This window comes from Lonchura striata, chromosome Z (assembly GCF_046129695.1).
Source record: "Lonchura striata isolate bLonStr1 chromosome Z, bLonStr1.mat, whole genome shotgun sequence".
Lineage (NCBI taxonomy): Eukaryota > Metazoa > Chordata > Aves > Passeriformes > Estrildidae > Lonchura > Lonchura striata.
The window spans coordinates 69397125-69409546 of record NC_134642.1 but is presented as its reverse complement, the minus strand read 5'-3'; the positions used below and the strand labels follow the sequence as shown (position 1 = coordinate 69409546).

Genomic DNA, 12422 nt, shown 5'->3' with positions numbered 1-12422 from the left:
AATATCTTCTTGAAAATCCTACTTCATAGTATTGAAAAAACAGCCTTACTTGAGACTGGGGACCGCAGAGGTGTGCAGGTCTTTGCAAAACCTTTGACTCTAATTATGAACAGCTATGATCCTGCAATCTTGCACAAGTTCTTTCATCCAGATAAACAGTCTTGCAATCCTAACTGCAAGTTTGGTGAAAGTTTATTGGAGTTTCCAGATGTTCATAGTGAACATGTACCATGGCCAGGAACTGTGAACATTGCAAACACTCTAACCACTGACTTCAGAGCATTCTGCAAGGCAGATGTGATCACAGTGACCTCTGCTAGTCTCTGTAAATAGAGGTTCCCAGAAGCCTGAACCTTAGGAAGACTATTTGAATCTAAGCCATTTCCACAGAAAAATAAAAGCCACAAAATCTAGGAGAAATCTATTTTGCTAAAAAATTTCCAACCACCTTTATTCCTTACTTCTGCTTCTTCCCTGGGTAGAGAGAAAATTCATACTCTCAGCTTTTTCCCAGAATACTTCATACTGCTTCTTCCATGTCAGTTACTTTTCTGGCCCAAAATCCTTAAAAGCATGCGTAAATTTTAACATCCTGCCTACCTAGGTGAGATCTCTAAGCTCTTACAACACTTCACATCCTACAAGCAGATGACTGAGAAGTCAGAAAATAGGAATTTTTTTATTTGGTATTGTATTTTCTCATTAACACTTACGGTGCCCAGAGATGACAACCATGATGGTGAATGACAGGACAGAACTGCTAGGTCAGGTCCAAATCACACAAAATTAGAGGTGCGTTGCTTGTGTTCTGTGTTTGAAGGAGGACAAACTCAAATGTGAGAGATGCGACAGCTCATGCACTGAGTGCAAGGGACCTGGTCCTCTCAACTGCACAGTCTGTCCAGCCAGCATGCAGCTCTTCCTGGAGGAAAGCCGCTGCCTGCCCTGCTGCAGCAACATCGACCCAGCAGAAACCCCAGAGTGCTGTGACTGCAGTGAGACACAAGGTAGGACAATGCTGAAGAGCAGAAATAGTGCTAAGTGTTATTTGGTTGATTATGCTGACATTATGCTGCCTGAAAACTGGACTAGAGCAAAAATGTGCTATTGATAAAGTGTGCTTCTACTGCTTCATCAAAAACAGGGGAGGTTATACTCAAATAACAACCATTATGTTTGGTGCTGGAGATGGCAACTTCTCACACTCACAGCTGCTATGATAAATGACCTGGCATTTCATAAACTGACTTGTTTATAAATAAGCTTACTTCAATGAACAAACATCTGAATCATTGTATTTGTGTGCCTGCTAGCTTTTCTGCTTCTTTCTCTTTATTTCAAATCAAATAATGAATAATAGATATCCCAACAACCTTACTGACATCCTTGCTGCATAAGAACAACAAAAATAACATTGTGGTACCAGAAAAGCTAGGTATTTTGTTGACTGCTATTACTGTGCCAGACACACTGTACTAGACTTTTCACACACACACACACACACACACACACACACACACACACACACACACACACAAATGCAAGCTCATTTCACCCTTTTTTTTGTTCTTTTGTTTTTAATTGCTGTTGTAGATGACTGCATATTACAGACAACTCTACCCCCTGAGGAAAAAAGCAAAACTGTTTTCTTTGTTATCACTTGCATTTTGCTTCTGCTTGTCATCGGAGCCATTGCATTCATCTGGAGAAAGGCACGAACGAAAACCCAGCCTGTCAATAAAGGACGGTACGAGAAGCTGACAAATCACTCCAAAACCTCTCCTTCCTCTGTGAGCAACTATCAGAAGAATCCTAGCTACCATGAGGATCAGGTGATTGAATACAGAGATAGAGATTATGAAGATGATGATGATGACGAAGATGACATTGTATACATGGGCAAGGATGGCACAATTTATCACAAATTTAAATATGGACTTTTGGAGGATGATGAGGAAGATGAGCTAGAATATGATGATGAAAGTTACTCATTTAGATAACTTTTTACTAGTTCACTAACAGTAAATTAGTCCTATAAATTCCTATGAAATTATAGCTATTTAGTTAATATGTTTAGTTACTTGACTCACCTCCAATTTTTTGAAATTAATTATTGTGAAAGAAGATTCCTAGAAATATTTCTAGAAATTCTTTTCTTCTAAGCTAATATTTTATAGGCTTTTAAGTAGCACTCCAGATATAATCTGGTTAAGAGACCAAGTTTCTACGCATTTGTGTGGAGAATAATCTTTTTCCAATATGTATTTGTGTAACTAACACAAACTTTTCTTCAGACCTTTTTGGAGAACCCTGCCAATCATTACTAGAAATGTGGTAAGCAAGATGGGTGCATCTATTTGATGAATGCCACTGGGAGAGGGTGCCAGTAGCTCACTAATTTGTGATTAGAATTACTTGGCAATGCATACTAGAATAGGCAACTTGGAGGAATTTAGTTAGATTTTCTTCATAATCACTTGGTGTTCTCTAAAGTAAACACGTTGCACTTCATAGTCTTTACAGTGTATTTCCTTTGAATTTATGTATCTATGACATGATATTTTAAGACTTAGGATTCTAGCTACTTCTCATAACTATATCTTAATCACAGTTTGTATGAAATAGAACAAAAATATTTTATATATCAGCCTCTGATTAATCTTTACTGCAGTGTTTATCTTGCATTTTATGGATAAATTTCTCAGTATATAACAAAAGGCAATATTGTCTACAAGCATGGCACAAACACACATCAATCCTGCACCACGAGCAGGTGGTGTTTATATTGTAAATGGCTCAGGATGCTCAGACAATGGCAAAGGGGATATTTGCACTTTTCTGGTAATTTTTATTACTATTAAACAAATAAAAATTTTTAATTCTAAAGAAAAGTATGGCTGTTTGTTGTGAAGAATAAATTCTTTAGCCATCTTATATATGCTGGTATTCACTACATTTCATTAAATCTCAGAGTTTCTCGAGGTTTCCAGTAAGGATCTGCTCTAAAAACAACAATGGTGTATATACATATGTATATATGTGTGTATATATATATATATATTTACTGTTACATGGAATTGTGTAATTGTGTAAAAATAGCAGCTTTTCATAGCTCAATGCCTCAGTGGAATTTCCAAAATTACATAAGCCTAAAGACCTCAGGATAGTTCCATTTGTAAGATTAAAGGTGTTTTATGGAGAGATTTATTGCTTCCAATTTTAATTTTACCTTCTAGTCATTGCACCTGCAGAAAGAGGAATTAAAGGCAACATGACATCACAAAAGCTGAAACAAGTACCTACGTTTAGAAATGCTTTATTCTTGTTGCTAATGGCTGATAACACAGCTGTGAGGATGTGCTATGACACACTTCCTCACATTTCAAAGGCTTATTCCTAGCCTAAGCAATCTGAAACCAGAATGATAATGTGCATTTTGTTTACGGGCTCACAGGTTACGAGATTATATTATCATGAAATGGCCAGATGACCCTGGCAGGGGCAACAAATTATTGGAACCATGGTGTCACAGTCAGGACTGGTTACTCAGCCCTTTTGCCATGCCCTGGTTTCCTGGGGGCAATGTGGCCCATCTGACAAAGCAGGGGAAAAGCATCACTGGTGAGAGACTTGCCAGACTCCTGAAGAGGACTTTAAATTAGATTTGCTGGGGAAGGGTGTCTTCCCATCCATACCAACCCAGCCAGTCAAATATCAACACCTAAAATGGATGCCCAGAACAGCACCAACATCTTCTGTAAAAGAGATTTTTTAATATTTTTGAAAGTGTTAAGTTTGAAAATAGTACTCAAAGACACAAATTTAGGAACCTGTATCCCTTTACAGTTCACAACTAGGAATCCCTGATAAGAGTCTACAAGGAGACCAAGCAAGTAAAAGCACAATGGAATAATTCTAGCCTTGCCTCTAAAGAAACTTTGTGGAAAACTGGTAGAACTAAGGAAGGCTGTAAAAAAAAAAGTACAAAGAACACAACAACCTAAGTTCCTTACACTTTTTCCTGAAATAAAGGCATCCAATTATTTTTTAATCTTTTCTAGTCCTTGTTACCGTTCACCACCATTTCCCAGCTCTGGCTCTCATTGTCACAGACATTTATAACAAGTTCTAGTCTCCTGGAAAACAAAATATTTCTAATTATTCCTCAAGACTAACAGATACTACAACTTTTCTAAATACCACACTAGCAAGTACAGCCTTCTGTTTAAATAATTTCATCTTTCTACTTCGTGTTTTTAGAGGATACATATTCCATATTAGAATCAGACTGCAAGCCACGCGACACGGCAGAAGAATGATTTTATGTGGTCTCCCAAAGAATAACAAGCTCTGCTCTATGAGCTGGCCCATTCCTGGAGTTTTCTAAATTTTCAGAAGCCTGTCCCCATGCACTGGACTTCTCTGGACAGTCTGTGGCACAAGATGTGGTTGCAAGGCCTTTTCCCTATTTGTTCCTTCATTTCAGAGAGCATCACAAATGGCACTTTTCTAAACCTAACATTAATGAGTCTTAAAAGCTCATCTCTTCAAGGAAAGCACTGTTCACAGAACTGACAAAATACAATTTTCCCCACATTTCATTTTACTCCATTTTGGACAATGTGCTGCATTCTGTCCAGGCCTCTGGAAAGTGAGGAAATTCCTTTATTCTTTTTTCTCTTCAGCAAATTTTCACATGGATATAAATACTTCTCTAATTATGCAGCCTATTTATTTTGTTTAAGTAATTTCAACCACACCTGAACTAATTTTAATAAGAATTATAACGGCATGTGCTACAGGGTTTCAAGATTTTTTAACTCTTTGTGGGAAGTTGCCATCAGAAAATACATCTAGTTTTTTATGTTTATTTTTACTGGCTTACTGCTATTGCTGAGCATTAATAACAGATTCCAGAAAACATTTTTATATTAAGTATAATGTCATTCTTAACAGGTACTATAGCAGCAAGGATGGTGACAAATAACTAGCAAACCTAGCTGCTCTAATTACATATTCCCATAAATGGAAGAGTTGTTACCTAAATCTTACCTTTTTCCAAAACTACTTTTTTTTGGTCAGGTCACTGGAAAAATGGGAAACAGTAATTTTTTTCCTGCAAGCTTCAATTGTGTCTCCTCTGTGCACATTTTAGGTTTCAATTCTCCAGTCACTGATGTGCTGTAAAGCATTTACTTGCAGAATCTAACCGCATTCAAGCAGTTTTTATTTTATCTTATGCAAATCACCCTATCATTTTTCAGAGAACTGCTCTACTCATAGGTTTGGCAAGAAGGGCTTTTTTCGTTTTGGTTTTTTTTTTTTTTGTTTTTGTTTTTGTTTTTGTTTTTTTTAATTTATGATGATGACTAGAGACAAGCAAAATATTAGCAGGCAGACCTTGAAAATGTGGGGAATCAAACACATGTAATACAGGAATGCTGATATAGTTAAGTACTTGCATAAACCAAATCTATGTTCAGACCTGTACTGGTTACCAACTTTTTGATGAATGTCTATTCAATCTAGACTTAAAATACACATATAGAATTTCACTGTAACTGGTACTTTATTAAATTTTGTAATCCTTATAAATGGAATTCCTTATAAATGGAAGCTCCTATTGAGTTTGAATGCTTAAAATCTGTACTTTTGCAATCAGGTAAATATTACATACACACAACTAGCATTTGCACACTATCCTTTCTGTATACACTTAGTTACAGAACAATAACATCTAAAACTCTAGTTTTGTTGTGCTGGCTAGTTATATAAAATACTCCTGGCTTTCTGACACAAAGCAGTAACAGTTCAGTTATCTTTACTTTCAATCGGGTACATATGAAAATAATTCTAACATTTGAAATACAGCATGATATTACAAATGCATAATGTTTTTATTTCCTCATTCAAATTTGAAATACAGCATAATATTACAAATGCATAATGTTTTTATTTCCTCATTCAAATGAAATCCAGGTTGTCTGTATCTACTTACCAAGCCACTTTTCAATTGCGTTCTCATACTTTTTTTGGTCCTTTAACCAGTCTTGATGCCATCTAAGGTTTGCAATAACACTTGAGTAATTGTGACCCAAACTTTGTTTCCAACTGACAAACTGTTGTTTGTTATATTCCTGAACAGAAGAAGAAACCTTTGGATAGTTTACTATAGAGCGAAGTATTTTGTCCAAAGAATGTACAGTTACTGGGAATTTCATGGCAAGATTTGTAAGCTCATCTGGATCAGCAGTAAGGTCTGTAACAAACAAAAGGTCAGTTAAGATTAAATTTGCACTAAAGTAAATTAACTTTTATGTCAAGACATAAAAGTAGCATACCAAAGAGTTGGGGTAGTACTGAAGAGCCATCTGAGTATGTGATGTATTTCCACTTGCCAATTCTCAGCATATACACAGAGGAATTCACATTGCATCCATGGAACTCACTCAGCACCCATGAGGGCCGAGGTCCTGTGGGTGACACTTTGCTCTCAGTCTTTTCACGTAGCAGTGGTATAAGAGAATATCCACTAAGGTTCTGAGGGACAGGAATTCTTGCTATATCTAAGGAAATATACACAAAACCAAAATGTTACTGCAGTCCTGATGACTAAAAAAGTCTAACACAATGCTACCAATGTCTGAATGTTGACAATAAAATGTGCTCTCCTAATTATTATCCCAAAATACACAATAAAAAATACCTTAAGGAACTTCCCAAGGTAAGCTGCCCAGCATCTTGATCAAATATATCACTTATGTGTAACTTAAACTTTAACAGAGATTTGTGAAAAGGGATCACAATAGTCTCCTTCGACGGATGGTGCTGTTTTATTCCTTAATCGTGGTTGCAAACATTTCTCTTTTGCTCTGACTATATCAGGCAGAAGAAAAAGAATAATAGAGCATGAAAGGACCCTAAGAGCTCCACATCCAACATGTTGTAACCATTTATTTCTTGAACAATAATGGTGCTGTAGCATTCTTCATTAGTGAATAATGAAACGCCTCATAAAAGGTGGCCAATATTATCACCTGTAACTGGTGGGGACATTTGAGGAGCAGGGCTACTTGCTTCTCTGGCAGGATTGGAGATAAAGATGGTATTTGAGAAGGTATTAACATAATGCATGTATGGAAAACACTGGATGACTCCATAGCTTACCAGATGACCACTAGAAAATGCTGTAATATCCATAAGTTCCTCAGCAGCAACTTATACCACAAGTTTCTCTAGCTCCCAAAGATCAGTTTAAAAGAATGCAAAGGTTTTTCAGAAACATTCTGAAAAACATAGCTGAGAATCCCAAGCATGTCCTAAAAACCATGTATGACTACTTTTATTTTTAATCACTCCACTATGCATTGTTTATAGTAATTCAAAATTCAAAGCTTGCCACTTCACAGGGCACCATGGTAGTATTTAATCTGTTCTGTGTTGAGTGGTATACTCTGTGCATATAAATTGCTCATAGGTGAATCTTTCCTTCATCAGCACATGTCTTCCTTTTTGTCCTCTGCCCAGCCAGCATCTGACAAAGTACTAGGAAGATTGGTGTAAACCCAGCAGACAGCTTCTGGGCATGCATGGGAAAAAAAAATTGAACAAATACATACTACATTCCAACAAATCAAAAAAGGATATAGGCTCTTCTGTCATCCTAAACCAGTAACGCTATTACTTGGAGGAACTGGATTATCTATGTGCAAAGAATGATCCAGCCACCTTCAGCAGCTCCAATAAAAGCTCTGCTTTTCCAATAGAGAGCCAAAGCTACTTCCATACAGACCAACAAAGCTAGTACTGCCTGGAGATTATGCTACATCCTGTTACAAAGGGCAAGAGCTGTTGCACTTCCAACTGTACATTTGTATCAAACAGATTCTGCTGAAATCAAAACATTTGCACTTTATTCCTAAAGTCAGTGCAGGAGGCAGTCTTGACCAAAGCATTCAGATTCCATCTTAAGAGAGATTATTTCCTTGTGACAACACAAAGCAAAGCAATTAAATTTGTCACAAAAATAGACTTGAAATCTGTTTCCTCACTAGTCAGCAGCAGCACGCAGACTGAGAACGTAAAACATGATAGAGATGGCTCTACAAGTGTTCATTTTTGTCACATGTGCCTTTTTGACATTCAAAGTACAGAGAAAGGCAACTGCCAGAACAGAAGGAATGAATTATGTGCATAAAGCTCTGGGGAAAAAAAGCTCAAACAAAAAACCCCCCACAAGGAGAAGACAGAAGGAGTTAACCATCTGACCAGTTATGTCTCTTGGGGAAAAGAGAGAAAGGAATAAAAGAAGAGATTTTTAACTCTTTATATAGGCTACCATAACTTGTATAATAACATCCGTATCTTGCACAGATAGATATACATAACAATTCGATGTCAAAATTTGGAAGAGAAAGCCACTCAGATTTTATATCCTATTTTTCAATGGATAACTGTCCAAAAGTTTTGAGAAGTCACCCACAGATAAATAACTTCTGTTTACTTTTTATAAAATCAACTTAAAACAATATAGAAGTGGGGTTTTCACTGACATTTACTGCTAGAAGTACAGTTTTATTCACTTATGTTCTCCAGGCAATTGCAGTGTACATGTGATGCCTCTTAAAGAGCAAGCCTTCCCAACTAGTTTGAAAAGAACATTTTTTTTCTGATTAGAAGCCTAAAAGATCACAGATAAAGCCTCAAAAGATAACTTTACCTGATGTTTAATTCCAGTCAGAATTCTCTTGCGTGGTTTATCACAGATAACTGTTCAAAAATTCCCTCTTAAAAGTGATTTCCATCTAAGTAATTTAAGTTTAGTTCTTTTTGTTTGATTCTCTGTCCAATACTGAGTATTTTCATATCTCATAAGGTAAGAATGGATATCCATTATCACATCTTTTTAAGTGTGCCCAGATCATTTGTACATTTCCTATACAAAGTTTCATCACATTTCTTCCACATGACCCTTCAGTCAATGAACGTGTCCTCCTCCTTTCAGGTTTAATCTCATCTCTGAATGCACTTACACTGTAATTTCTACAGTAAACTGCTGGGTATGAAGGCTAGCAAGGATTATTCATATCTAAAATGGGTTTTATTCCCTTTTTTTACTAACAAATAATCCTATATATAATCAGTCAGTGTAATTATGTAGATAAAAGTTAAAGTAATAAAGAAGAACAATCAGTTTCTTTATTTTATTTTTTTCATCCATTTTTTACTTTTTTCTTTTAAGTCTATGTCCATATATATGGTCCACAGATAAATTATCTCCTGTTGTGTTACTATCTTGCCTTAAAGTTGAGACATCATTCTATTGATACAAATGCAGAATAGTAATGGTAATGGAAAAAAATTGTCACCTGAAATTTAACTCACCAAGCATAGTAGGGTAGATATCCACAAGAGATACTACATTTGGTATTTGGTGCTGTTCTCTTAAACCTGGCCCCATAACTAAAAGAGGAACATGGGAACTTCCCTCATACATGCTCATTTTATAGAACTGACGGTGTTCCATAGCAAGTTCTCCATGATCTGCAGTGAATATAACGATTGTTTTTCCAAGAAGCCCAGTATTTTGCAGAGCTGAAATAATCTCACCTGCAACAACAAAAAAATACTAAAAAGGATACATTCAAAATACTTCTTCCAAGGTCTATACTTACAAAGCTTCATGCAAATTTCAAGGAACCCTCCTAGTTCAGTGGAGGAAAGTCCTCTTTTGTTTCACATACATTTGTGCAATGAAAACACAACATATACTCCTATATTTTTGTATGTACGTTTGTGCAACAAAGACAGGACCAAGATCAATGAAGCTCGTAGTTAAGCAAACCACTTAGGCATCTTAAATATTAAAACTTTAGGATGATTCATGCCTAAACATACTAGTTAAAAGATGTTATAAAATTACAACTGCAGTGCAGTTACTTTGCAATCCCTTATTTCCTAGATATGTAAGGCTTCCATTGATGTCTTTTAATTCATAAAATGAGGAGGAGCAATTCTGTGTCTTTTAATTCACTTTACAAATCTATTATGCTGTCCTAGCTTAGGCCATATGCCTAAAAGATTAGCTTATTTGATCATGAATTTCATACTAGTATGCAAACAAATTCATGTTCATTCATGGTCACTTTTCAAATTGAAAAATAAAATGCTGTAAATTAAGACCAACTTGCATTGTAAATTATCTAGCTGTAGACCTTCCTGCAAACTCTGAAAAATTCTGAATGTACAATCAATTATTTCTTCATAACTTTCAATAATATGCTTCTAAGGGACACTCCAAATGTAAGCTTTTTCTTCAGTCAATGTGTAACAGCTGTTATGCAGTTTACACATTTGAAATCAGCCTCTAAGGAACCTACTTACACCCTAAAATGTATCTTTTCTTCCAGCTCAGCTTTTACACTCTGTCCCCTACACAAAAATGTTTCCATTATTTCAGTTAGCACTTAATCAAAGAGACTTAGTTCCTCGTGTACATGGGTGTCCTGGGTGCAGAGGAATAACATACCACCTATGTCATGGAGGGAGCATGGTTTTCAGCATGAGATGCTAAGGTCTGCTGAAGTAGATTCAGTTTTACCTCAGTGGTGGGAAGGTGTGAACTGTTCCCTTAACTGTTGCTGAAGTCCAGGCAGGCTGTTAGCTGTTTCTAGAACCCTGACAAGCTGTAACTATTCCTGGAGCAGCAGGAAGACGAGAGAAGCTGCTGCCACCACCACTGCTGCTACTGCTTCTGCCACTGCTGCCACTGTCAGGGCCAGCCCTTTCAGCAGCTGGACCCTTTATTTGGATTAATAGCTCTCCAGGCTTAATTTTGTGCGTGTTTCCCATTGTTTCCAGACTGGAGGAAGGATAATAAACTGCAGAAACTTTCTTGCCTCATTGCTTTTGTTTTTCTGAGCTGCATGGTCCAGTGTGGAGGGGATGGAGATGACAGGTGCCATCTTGCCTTCATCTGGGAAAACCCCACTAGGTACTCTCGGGGTGTGTTTGCTTTTTTGTTGGTGAACACCCTTCCTTTGGGTAGAGCATTCTCCCTTTGTGCCATCTTTTATCTATATTGTAATGTTTATTGCAAGTTTCTCAGTAAAATTGATGTTCCCACTTCTGGTATCTCCTAGTACTTCCTGTGTTGTCAAAAGGGGATGGAGGAGGAGGGGCAGCTTCCATGGGGTAATTTTCCCATTGCATTTTAAACCAGTGCAATAGGTAATGCCATAATTTGCTGCAGTCCCTGGTTTTCTACAGAGCTTCTGACTGCTGGCTGTGATTACTTTTCAGAGCCTTTCAATTAACCTAAAGGGCTATCCTGTCATTTATTATATAGACTGAATAAGCAGCTTCCACAACTTACTCTCAGATGTGAATTGTAGTGGTTTGTTTTCTATCTTTTTCCCCAAAAGATCAGCCCTATCAGCATTTTCTTTTAAAAAAATCAGAACTAGAAAACCCACTGTGTAATAAGACATTACCTACCCAGCATGGCATCTGTCTCTGCACACATAGCATAATAAAATGCTCTAATATTTCTCACTTCTTCCTTTGTAAACTCTCCAGTGCAATTCTTCGTGTACGATGAGTAATAGTCTACTGGATGCATCTCTGAAAGAGAAGACCACTTGGGTATTTTAATAGCTTCATAATTTACCTAAAAAATAAGAGGAAATTATCATTACTTTAGCAACTGAATTAATAAAGTTTTTTAACAGAGATTTAATTTAAGAAATTATAGCATAAATTCACAGTTCTCAATTTATGACCCAGGAAACACTAGCTGCTTATTTGTTACACCATGCAGCTCTCTCCTCCCTATGTCCCCACAGTTTCCAAAAGTAAAGTGTTTTTTAAAAACTTATGAAAATCAACAAGAAACTAAGGCTAGGAGCTACAAATATGTGCTTCACCAACTGCTGTATATTTTTAAGAGAAGTATCACAGAACACTCTTCTAAAGTAGTGAAGTAGTCTTCATAAAGTAGGTACAGAATATTGACATAGAGTATTCATAACTGCAGAGTAACTATAAACCCATAGATCTAAAAGATTGGGTGTTATGTGGGACTAGAGAACATGGAAAACCATGTAACCTGGGAAAGCCTCCAGGACAGTGATGACAAATCTTGGCATCTTGATAAAAAGAACTGACTACATTAGTCCAATTTTCTTATGCTTTCTACATGTTTCTACATATGCCAATCCATTTAGCTATAAAGAAATGTAAGATCAGTATGAAACTAAAAAGACAATCTATTTGTATATTCAAGCTATGCATAGTCACAGGTATTGTCTGCTTCAGTACTAGCTTTAGAGTCTTGAAATTTGACATACACATTTAGCCTTGGCTGTCATACTTGCAAATATTCCCTTAAATAAAAGGGAACTTTAGGCAATTAAATAAATAAG

The 12422-nt window shown here is 36.5% G+C and overlaps 2 protein-coding genes across 2 annotated transcripts in view; one reads left to right on the top strand and one right to left on the bottom strand.

Annotated features, from left to right (window-relative positions):
• Nucleotides 1–2000, top strand: part of PCSK5 (proprotein convertase subtilisin/kexin type 5) — a 228665-nt gene extending 226665 nt beyond the window's left edge. The window contains exons 36-37 of the mRNA XM_021541528.3: nt 821–1007; nt 1594–2000. Of these exons, the coding sequence (XP_021397203.2) occupies nt 821–1007; nt 1594–2000 (594 nt within the window). The remainder of the gene's footprint in view (nt 1–820; nt 1008–1593) is intronic.
• The window catches only part of ARSK (arylsulfatase family member K), a 34251-nt gene that overhangs the window by 8962 nt on the left and 12867 nt on the right, over nt 1–12422 (bottom strand). Inside the window, exons 5-8 of the mRNA XM_021541529.3 lie at nt 11497–11668; nt 9385–9609; nt 6342–6566; nt 5999–6259 (exon numbers count right to left, since the gene is read on the bottom strand). Of these exons, the coding sequence (XP_021397204.1) occupies nt 5999–6259; nt 6342–6566; nt 9385–9609; nt 11497–11668 (883 nt within the window). The remainder of the gene's footprint in view (nt 1–5998; nt 6260–6341; nt 6567–9384; nt 9610–11496; nt 11669–12422) is intronic.